Below are 12,058 nucleotides of genomic sequence, written 5' to 3' on the forward strand. Positions count from 1 at the left end.
AAAAAAAAAAAAAAAAAAAGGCTGGGCCCGGTGGCTCATGCCTGTAGTCTCAGCACTTTGGGAGGTTGAGGCTGGCAGATTACCTGAGATCCAAATTTTGAGACCAGCCTGGCCAACATGGCAAAACTCTGTCTCTACTAAATTAGCCGGCTGTGCTGGTGGACACCTGTAATTCCAGCTACTCAGGAGACTGTGGCAGAAGAATTGCTTGAACCTCAGAGGCAGAGGTTGCCGTGAGCCAAGATCACACCACTGTACTCCAGCCTGGGCAGTGTAGTGAGACTCTGTTTCAAAAAACAAACAAACAAACAAAAAAGAATCCTCTTCTTGATTCTACCTCAGTCTACATCTGTTTCTTTTTTCTTCTACCATCAAATTTCCAGTTTTTCTTTTGCTTTATTAGCCATCTAGTTTTTGTATTTCCTTATTATCTATTCTATTCTTCACATATGAAATCTGATTTTCATCACCTCTAGTCTCATAAACCTTTACCTCTCAAAAACCAACAATGATTACCCAAGCACCATTTTTGACAACATGTGCACTGTGGCTCTCCACCACTAATCACTCTCATGTATTAGCTTGACCTCTGTGCCAAACAGGAGATACTCAACACACAGAAACAAATTAAATAGTTCCTTATATCAAAAGGCTTATATTCCATTAAGGGAGACAGATATGTAAACACATTGTACTATGTACAAAACCTATGTATAAGATGCAGAACTAGTGTAGACAAAACTGAATTTATTCCATTAAAAAAAAGGATGCTTAAGAAAAAAAAAAAGGTAATGCCTGAACAAAGTTTTGAAACAGGAATAGAAATTCACTGAGCAAAACAACTGAAAGGGTTCCTTCCTTTATGTAAGGAACCAGAAATGGTTCCTTACATAGTAAGAAAAGAGCATGTACACAAGAACATACATAAGAACACTGTGCTCAGAAAACTCAGATAGTTCATCTCTTGCTCTAGATGACATGAGTAAATAGGGGACTTGACTTTTACCCTTCAGGTGACTGGTAGCTTTTGATAGTTTTTAAGCCAAGGAGTCAAATGGGAGTCACAGGGTAGGATTCATGTTTAGAATGACCATTCTTGTGGCAGTAAGGAGGATGTAAGACTAGAGATAGAGACATGAATAATGGCTACCACAATAAAGATAATAAAAAATAAAACTAAGACACCACCAATAGGGATAGGTATGAGACATTCAGAATCATAACTGGGGCCAGGCGTGGTGGCTCACATCTGTAAACCCAGCACTTTGGGAGGCTGAGGTGGGCAGATCACCTGAGGTCAGGAGTTCGAGACCATCCTGGTCAACATGGAGAAACCCCGTTTCTACTAAAAATACAAAAATTAGCTGGGCGTGGTGGGCCACGCCTGTAATCCCAGCTACTCGGAGGCTGAGGCAGGAGAATTGCTTGAATTTGGGAGGCAGAGGATGCAGTAAGCCGAGATCGGGCTACTGCACTCAGCCTGGGTGACAGAGTGAAACTCCATCTCAAAAAAAAAAAAATCTTGACGAAAGATGAAAAATATTCTTTGGGGAAATGATAACGTTAAAAATCACTCATTGATACATTATCTACAAGACGTCTCTTGCTTAGGACTTTCTCATGCTGGAGAGGATAGGACAGAGGACATGGAGAATGGAAAAAAATAAATTATCACCACACCTAAAGAGGCATAATTTTCTATAAAAAGTAACATAATCACCTCTCTTTGGCAAAAGCAGCAGAAAGGAAACTGATTATGATTACTTCTAAATAATATTGACAAACATGACTCATAATTTAGTAGGAGTCCTGAAAGGTACTCAGAATAATGTTTTCATTTACTGAATGTGTCTCTCTGAGCCAGCAAAAGCTTTTGAGCTAATAGAATTAGATTTCATGCTACTCCTGTGGGAGGATCTTAGATAAGAATTATCCAAAATCCATAAGCCTCTATTTCTGATGAGGAAGATGAACAAATCAGGAGTTTGTTATGTCCTCAGTAAGAGGTATGGAGCTCAAGTGGCTGTAAGAGAACTGTAAAGGGTCTGGTCTATATTCACAGATTATAACTTACGATATTCTACTCTAGTTTTTTGTATTTCTACAACAAAAAATGATGAGAATTTACAGAGTGCATCCATGGTCCAAGAAGAGCCCTTAATATTTCAGTCACTGTTGGCTACATTCATTCCAAACAAAAGCCAGGGACCATGGAATAATAGTTTACTCTGGGTACAGGGGTAAGAGAAAGGGATGGGCACTTAATGGGTGCTTCCCTCTTTTGATTACGATATTCTACCGGTTTCAGTATCCTTTTCCTCTTAGATGTCTGGTTGAAAGAGGCTTGATTTAGCTAAATCACACCAGTGACCTACGGAGAATGATCTAGATAATCATTCAGAAGTCATTTTGTCACTATAAACAGGTAATATGTTGTGTGTGTTGATATTTGGGAACAAAATATTTATAACTAAACTGAATGAATAATATGGATAATTCTATCTCTGTTAAATTTATATAAATGCAGTCAAACTTTAATTAAAATCTGCCAAATCCCCCCAAACACAAAGACATTGACGAAAAATGGCTAATATCATAAGATTCAAGAATCACACAAACTTACTTCCAGGTGTTCCAAGTTACTTGTTCTTTGAACGAGCATATTATCTTTTTGCAAGATGTCCCTGTACTTAGAAGTCAGTTCATTGTACTGTTTATTAGCCAGTTCTAGTTCAGACAAACAGACACTATTATCTACAACTTTTTGGAGAGCTGCAATCTTGAAAATGGCCATTTCCTATGTAAATAAAGATATACTGAGTTATGCTGGTGTCTTTTAATATGGTCAAGCACTAGCCACTTTTGAGAAAGATAATACAACTGAAAGCAAAACAGAATTTAAAACCATTTTAAAATATATGATTTCCCATGTCAGAAAATATGCAATAACATTAATTTCTTTCATATAATATGCTACTTTGAAAATCTTAATCATAATAAAATAAAATACTTTTATAATTCCTGTCATAGTAAAATAAAATTCAATTACTTTGAGAAAACATAACAAACAGCAGCAATATATATCTCAGAATATATCTTTGGATGGCTTTTCTAAATTTCATGAGATCAGAAAACAACCTGCCTTTTAATAGATAAATGGGAAAATTAGCATTACCATAGGTAACTTTTACAACTTAGCTATTTATGCTTACTGTAAGCTAAATGGACTAGCTTTAATAACCAAAGAAAATTTCTGTACACATGATCACATGATGGAAACATTAGGGGGGGAACTTCTATTATAGTTCTCTGTAATAAACAACATCAAGGACTTTAAGTTAGTTGGTTCATGGTTCTACTCATCAACTACAGAACTATTAAAAGATATTCTATTATCAATACCAAAATGAAATGCCCAGTCTTATAGTTCTCTTAAGTTGATCTATAATAGGCAAACATTACATAGAAAAGTACAATAAAGAGTGATGAAAGCTGAGAAGTGGTATAAGGAATAACCAAATTTATGAATGAGGAAGTAAAAAAAAACTTACGGTTATAATTCATTCTGAAGTACAGTAATGATGGAAATATTTGTAATAGTGCTTCAGATCTCATTTTGGCAGCCTTTCTTCTCCATCTAAGTTAAGTACATACTATTCTACCTTACCCTTGATATTCAGTTTCACTGTTCTGGGGGAAACAGGGGTAGATGAGATTCTATTTCCCATCTCTTAAGAATCTCCCTTTATCTTGGCTTTTCAATTGTTGGGAGAAAAAAATCAAGTTCATGAGCAGGTAGAAGAGGAAGAAAACTGTAATTCTTTTCTCTTTCTATCTCAAACACTAACTGTATTCGTAAAACTCTAAGAAAAGTAGATTCTAAAAAAATCTAACACGAAAATAAAAAAAACAAACACTTCCTTATTACATGTCTGAATAAAAATTACTTATGTTTATTAAAGAATTTCTTGATGCTCAGTATTAAGCTTTAAGATCAAGCTGAAAATAGGTTTATTGGCATGACATCGCCCATTGCAACCTTTAAAGTAGATAGTAAAGAACCCCAGCCCATTTAAATTTCACTTTGAATTCTGTGTTCCTACAATCCTGTCTAAATTTAGTCATGTACATTGAACATTTACATGCTTAAAAATAAACTACAAGGTAAGGTATAAAACTAGGTGCAGAAGGGTATACATGTCATGTAACCTGTCTTGTCTTTATGTTTCCAAAAAAGAAAGATAATAAGTTACCTACAGAGGGTAGAGCAGAATAATATGAAACACATAAGACCAGAATTAAGATTTCTCTGACTAAATATTTGCATATATAAATATTGTATATATTAACATTTAATAAAAAGGGAAAAAAAATCCCTAAAATTAAAAAACGAAAAACAAATGAGCCTAACAATATATCAAATGTATAACATAACTGAATGAAGACAATTATTTCAAGTAAGTGTAGAATATATTACTTTGCCTATACATCCTCAGCAAGATAGATTCTGAAGAAAATAAGACCTGAAATAAAATTTTAAACTATGTTTGGCAATATTGCTGTTGTTGTTACTATTAATATCAATTCAAGCATTATTTTTCAAAATATTGTATGCATATTGTACAATAAAACAAATATTTTAATGTTAATAATAAAGATTTTCTATGTAAAAAAAAACATACAAGTGCAAAATCAAAGAAGTTTAGTAAAAACCACATATTATTTACTTACCCCATAATGTTATAATTAAACTGGAAATAACAATATGAACTTATAGTTTAAATATATATATATTTTTCTAACTTGTCTACTGAGAGACTAGTAGCAACGATACACTGAGAGCAATGATGCCCAGTGGCCAGTTTTTGGTATCTAAATGCCTTCCCCACTAAAAGGAATCTGGGCTCTTTAAAGAAATGGTTTATTCCAAGTATGAGCATGAAGTATGTAGGTAAGTCTAAGACATCTTATGCTAGAAAACAAGTCAAGTTTTGAGGCTTCGTTCAAAAGATTAATGAATTTTTGTCAAAACAATATGAGTCAACTTTAAAGGACTCTCTTTAGCTAAAGTTGAGACAAAAGAATATGACTCCAACTAAAACACACGGAATATTTAAAAGTCTGTGAGTCTAATATGATACTTAAAAAAGAGAAAGCGGAGATGAGAAAAAAAATCAGGTAGCGCAGAGCACACCAAGTGCGTATTCTGAAAACTGGTCATTAAAGAGAAAAGCATTTAGCTTGCCTTTGTAGTAGGAGCTATAAGTCAAGATAAACAAATAGCCTGAGCTAATGGGGAAATGCTATTTATTTTACAAAAGCATGTCTGTTAATAAATGCAAGTGCATAATATAACTAGAAAATTATGATGTTTGCAACTCCTCATAATTGAGTTAGGCAACAATCATCAGAGGATGCTAAAATCATACAGGACTGACAAATAATTTGTTATATGTATGATACCAAAATATCACCAGTTAACTAAATTGCTTAATAATGGAGGTATATGGTTATCTTTACTTCTTCTTCTTCTTTGTTTTATTTTTCTCTTAAGAGACAGACTAGCTCTGTTATATAGGCACACAGGCTAGAGATCAGTGGCACATGATCACGGCTCACTGCAGCCCCCAACTTCCTGGGCTCAAGCGATCCTCCCACCTCAATGTCCCAGGTAGCTGGGATTACAAGCATGTGCCACTACACCTAGCTAATTAAAAAAAAAACAACAACAACAACTAAAAAACACATTTTTTGTAGAGACGGGGTCTCACTGTATTGCGTAGGCCAGTCTGGCCTCAGGCAATTTTCCTGCCTGGGCCTTCCAAAGTGTTGGAATTACAGGCATGAGTCACCACAGCTGGTCTGCTTGTTTTTTCTGTAACACAGTAATCAATTACGAAACATGGAACAACCAGATACTCTTGAACTGATGCAGTATAAAGTATAGAGAATTACTTATGAAGTATTCTTGCCAAAAATGTTTAAACCTGAAGCTAACTAAGGGTTCCGACCTAACTTTTAGTAATACAAGGGACAGAGGAACAAGTAAAATGACACACACACACACAAAGTCAGATACATCTTCAAACATTTTTTGGAGAAAAAGAAAACCAAGAGGATTCTATATTTAAAAGATTTATGAGATGTAACATCCAAATGTTTATTCCTTGATCAAAAAATGTAAAAAATGTGACTATAATCAGGGTTTTAGGCAATATTAGAGAATTATTGTCATTGTGTTAGGTATAATAAAATTACTGTGGTTATTTAAAGAAAAAAGGCTTTTTCAAAAGGGTACATTAATTATTTAGGGGAGGAAAGTCTGCAATTCAAACATTCCTACAAAATCAAAAGAAGCAATTATGGCAAAATGTTAATAAATGTTAACTATTACTTCAGGTGATGAGCATTATTGATACCATCCTATCTTCTGCATACTTGAAATTTTTTATAGTCAGAAAAAGCAAAATAAGAATCAGATGTACCTTAAATCTTTGCAAACATCCAAGTTTTTCACAAACTTCAGCCTCCATTGACAACAATTCATTCTTTTGTTTCTCATTTTCTTTTCTAAGTTGTCGCTCCAGTTCTACTGAGATTGTATATTGCCTTATAAGTGATTTTTCATTCACTTGCAAAACAGTAATTTTCCTACTGTTTTCTGCAAGTATTTTTTTCATTTCATCCGAATCCATCTGAAGAGTATTGAGCAAATTCTGCACAAAGATACATCCGTATTACTTGTTGAATCTAGCTATCCTAGTTTGTACAATATTGCATACTAATGTTAAAAATGTTTTACTTACATTATATTCTTTCACTTTTATAGCATCTTGTTGAATTTGATCTTCAAGTTTTCTCTTTTCCTCTTTTATTGTTTTAGATTCTGTTTTCCAGGTGTCCTTTTCACTAAAAACAAAACAAAACCAAAAGACAATACTGTAAACCTAATAAAATGTTTGACTACAAGATTATGCAAATTTAAAGTTTTCTCAACACAAGAGGTATCATAGCTATTCAGTATCTGAAAACACAAGAAGTTAAAATTTCATTTAAAAGGTTTTAGCCTAGAATTAAAATATTTTAAATAAATGCAAGGCAACAAAGTTATCAAATTATTTTCATTCTTCCCTGATTCACCACTTAATGGGTGGTGATATAATTATAATTGAAGCTGAATCTTATAAACATTTTATTGAAAACAGAATAAAAGTAGGAAAATAATACCCCAAACTAATTCTAGAAATCAAATTCCAACATTCTGACCCCACTCTCAAATTTGGGTGTTAAATGCTTACAAAATAATTTGAATACAAACACATCAGAAATCTTTAGACTTAAAAGAAGATGTGTAAAGGACACAAAATTGGAGTTAAGAGGAATAGTTCAAGAGATCCATACATAACAGTGACTAAAGTTAGTAACAGTATATTATGTACTTTAAAATTGCTAAGAGAGTAGATTTTAAGTGTTCTTACTCCAAAAAAAAAAAAAGTATGCTATAATCCCAGAACTTTGGGAGGCCAAGATGGGCAGATTGCTTGAGACTAGGAGTTTTGAGACTAGCACGGCCAATATGGCAAAACTCTGTCTTTACCAAAAATACAAAAATTAGCCAGGCATGGTGGCACATGTCTGTAATCTTGGCTACTTGGGAGGCTGAGGCAAGAAAATAACTTGGACCCGGGAGGCAGAGGTTGCAGTGAGCCAAGATAGCACCACTGCACTCCAGCCTGGGTGAAAGAGCAAGACTCTGTCTCAAGGAAAAAAAAAAAAAAAAAGTATGTGAGGTAATACATATGGTTAAGTAGCTTGATTTAGCCATTCCACAGTATATACATATATAGAACACCATGTTGTATGCCATAAATTCTTACTTGTGAATTTAGAAAGTAATTTAAAACATATTTATATATAAATTATTTTTTTGAAGTTGTGTAAGACACTGTTATCTATGCATGAGCATTCCACAAACATCTGCAACGTTCTTCGCATAAACCCAGTACAGTGGTATCATTTTCTTTGAAACTGAATGATTATTCAGACTTGGACATGTGTCCCAATTCTAGCAAATGAGATCGGAGTCAATGTCTGCCAGATATCACCATAAAAAATGTTTATTTAAAATTAAAAGCTATGTAGAAAAAAATGCTCCTCTTCTTCAATGGGTACAGTTTCATCTTTCTTGAATTCATGCAACTATTTTACAACTATCATAGGTGTTAACAACAACCTTCCAATATGACCTGCCCTATAACTAGCTTTGTGGTTCTGGTTAGTCAGATAATAATTATTCTTAGTGTTTAAATCACCTTTGATTAGGTATTCTATTTCCTATTAAGGAAATCATTCTATTGATTTAGATGAAATGACAGAAATAAGGAGAAATATGTTAGTTCCCTATAGACATATATGAACAATGATGATGGTGATGATGATGAATGATGCTAACAACAGCTGACATTTACAAACTGTTCATATGTGCCACACACTAGCCCGAGCATTTTCATCTAATAACTCACTTACGTTTTACAATAATCCTATGAAAATGGTATTACTTACAAAGAAACTTACAGATAAGGAAACTGAGACACAGATAGGTAAGATGACTTGCTCAAGCTCTTACAAAAAGCAAATGTTAAATGATTCAAACTCAGGCAGGATAATCCCAGGCTTAATGTAATCATTAAGCTACACTGTCTCCATAAACAAGTTCTTAACAGTAGTTACTAGAGTAAAAAAATACAATTGCAAAGGAAGAAGAAGGGAAGAACAAAACATCAATTATTCTTATGTTACTTTCACAATTAACAAGAACATACTGCAATTGTATTTATAAAGTTTTGCTAATACCTATACCTTAGGTATTCTTTATACAACAAACTTTGTTGATGACGAATTACAGCAAATTTTCTGTTATAATCTTCAAGAGAATCTTCTAAATTCTTTAACTTTTTTTCTTTATTTTCTAGTTCCTAAAAAGTGGTTTAGAAATAAGAATGAAAAAAAAAAATAGAATGTTGAATTTGAAAGTATAAATTCATATTCTGACAACATTATAGAAAAGTTAAGTCACCAAATCCGTAAGCAACACAGATCATTTTCCATGATATTTTGAACATTTAAGGCATAAAATAAGGGTACTATACAACAGGTAAAGTTATTTTTACCATATGTGATTGTTACAGTTAGCACACAAATAACCAGATCACAATGTTTTATTAGATAGAATAGTTACAAACTCACCTCTAGTCACTTGGCCACATACCCTCTTGTGAACATATAGTTTCATATCGTCGCTCAAATTATCCTTTCCAATTATTTCATTTTAAAGATGAAATTGAAAATTAAATAACATACTCAATATCCAAAAACTCATTAACACTACACTTGGCAATCATTTTTACCAAATACATATGCTAGGCTTGTTGTCTGGTGCTTTCCATATATACGGATCCAACATTTGAGGTCGGGTCTGTCTGACTCCAAAGGTCTTACCACGCTTATAGCTCTATACAGCCTTAGGATTGAGAGTCCAAGCACCTGTTTTGCCACTTTGAACAGGTTTTCAGACTCCCAGTTGGTACTCTCTAATCTACTACAAACTTCTGATACATTTCTTACATAAAGATGAAAAAACATGAATTTTATCTCAAAAAATACGACAATGCCATACTACCACTATTTGCTGGTAGTGTCCCTATACCTCAGGTAAATAAGAGAAATAATAATGCTAAAATTATACATTTAAAAATAATTGGCCAGGCACGGTGGCTCAAGCCTGTAATGCCAGCACTTTGGGAGGCTGAGACGGGCGGATCATGAGGTCAGGAGATGGAGACCATCTTGGCTAACACAGTGAAACCCCGTCTCTACTAAAAAATACAAAAAAACAGCCAGGCAAGGTGGCGGGTGCCTGTAGTCCCAGCTACTCGGGAGGCTGAGGCAGGAGAATGGCGTAAACCTGGGAGGCGGAGCTTTCAGTGAGCTGAGATCCAGCCACTGCACTCCAGCCCAGTGACAGAGCAAGACTCTGTCTCAAAAAAAATAAATAAATAAATAACATAACATATATTATAAAGCAATATTCTAATAAGTAATTAAAGGTGTCCTTACCTGACTTAGATAACATAAAATCCCAATATTGAGAAAAGATGAATTACTGTAATTTCCAAAATAAAAATGAGTACTTAAGAATTATAACTCAAGTATATTCACAAATGGATCACCCAGCAGAGAGAAATAGTGGCATTTATAATCAAAAACATATTTTCATTGATCCTGAACATATATTTGTAATTATATTTATAATGTGTGTGATGTTATAGATAGTCAAACTTCAAATACTGAAAAAGATCTGTCATTAGGACATTCATAACAACCATTATATAGACAGCAAAACTGAGAAATCCAGGGCAAGTAGTATAGTAGAGTACCCTTTCCTCTTTGGTGGTAGATTAACTAACATTTTATTGGGTAAAGAGAAGACAAAGGTAAATAATTTGGTTTGGAAGTTTTACTTGCGGCCGGGTGCATGGCTCACGTCTGTAATCCTAGCACTTTGGGAGGCCAAGGTAGGCGAATCACTTGAGACCAGTAGTTTGAGACCAGCCTGGTCAACATGACGACACACCATCTCTACTAAAAAAAATACAAAAATTAGCCAGGGATGCACGCCTGTAGTCCCAGCTACTCAGGAGGCTGAGGCATGTGAATCACTTAAACTCAGGCGGTGGAGGTTGCAGTGAGCCAAGGTAGCGCAACTGCACTCCAGCCTTGGTGACAGAGTGAGACTGTCTGAAAAAAAAAAAAAAAAAAAGTTTTACTTGTGAATGCAAAAGGGGAACAATTCTATCATGACACTAAAAAGCTCTGACAGACTTTATTCTTATGTTTTCCACCCAGCAATAAATAAAAGTGCTCATTTACATAATACTGCTTTATAGTAGCTGCTTGTTGTTCTGCTTGTGAATCATGTATTTCACATGAATGACAGGCATGTGAACAAGATGTGAGAACATGCTGCTCATGCAGATGAATGGAATGAACGGTACAAACTGTTTTTATGTATAATATTCCATCTAATGTCAAAATCCATACAAAATATATTTCACTGTTACTATTTTGAGAGCTCAAAGGAATACATGAAGACTATTAAGAAAAGTACTATCTGCATGCTTTGGTGATGGAAAATTAAAATAAAATAAAAGTAAAACACAAACATACTACCAATGATTTTTGTTATTCGCATGTAAAATTTTCAATACCTATAACAAAATTTTTAATACCTGTAACAAATGTATTAAATATTCATTCTGAGAATTAATGATACTGGCACTAGATGGTGCTATCCCATCAGGTAAGTCAATTCCTTTAAAAACAACATTTGATCCTTCTGATTGTCGTAAAAGACTAGTTTCTTTTTCAAGATGGTCTATCTGGAAAAAAAATTCCAGCAATGAGAATAACATCTCTTACACCCAAAGAAAGACAGATAACAGATATGTGAATGCCCTGCCAGGAATTTTACTTAAACCATACTTTAGTTTCTGCTTAGAAATGCCCAGGTATAAGATTTAGAATTTTGTATTCTTTTAATATTATAAGGCACATATTTTCCACTTAATTTTATAAGAGAAATCCAGTTTCTTAATATCAAAAGAATTAATTCAACGGGCATTTTTTCATAAAGGATTCTTTTAAAAAAATTAAAAGTTTCCTATTAAATCTACATTCTTATGTTCAGCATTTTCTTCTATTTAATAAAATTCTCACCTTTAAATTAGCCTTTGCCAACTGCTGTGAATAATTTATAGCCTCTTTCCGAGATTCCCTGAGCTCCTGTCTTAATTCTTCATTTCTTCCGGTAAGCTGATCAACTTGGGCTTTCAAATGCAGACTGGCATCAAAGATTCCTTCTGCATTCTTTGATTCTATAGCCTAGTAAATTTATATTATATATTACAAATATGGAGAAAAACAGTGAAATCATCGTAAAAAACAGTCTGTCTTTAAATAAAATGGACATTTAAGCATTTTCCTATTTTCATTGCCAAGC

General features: G+C 33.8%; 1 protein-coding gene across 1 annotated transcript in view; it reads right to left on the minus strand.

The window, feature by feature from the left end:
• The window catches only part of CEP290 (centrosomal protein 290), an 86,023-nt gene that overhangs the window by 44,835 nt on the left and 29,130 nt on the right, over positions 1 to 12,058 (minus strand). Inside the window, 6 exon segments of the mRNA XM_017877124.1 lie at positions 2,624 to 2,797; positions 6,486 to 6,716; positions 6,807 to 6,909; positions 8,860 to 8,975; positions 11,289 to 11,438; positions 11,776 to 11,940. Of these exon segments, the coding sequence (XP_017732613.1) occupies positions 2,624 to 2,797; positions 6,486 to 6,716; positions 6,807 to 6,909; positions 8,860 to 8,975; positions 11,289 to 11,438; positions 11,776 to 11,940 (939 nt within the window).

This window comes from Rhinopithecus bieti, unplaced genomic scaffold (assembly GCF_001698545.2).
Source record: "Rhinopithecus bieti isolate Rb0 unplaced genomic scaffold, ASM169854v2 scaffold_10271, whole genome shotgun sequence".
Taxonomy (NCBI): domain Eukaryota; kingdom Metazoa; phylum Chordata; class Mammalia; order Primates; family Cercopithecidae; genus Rhinopithecus; species Rhinopithecus bieti.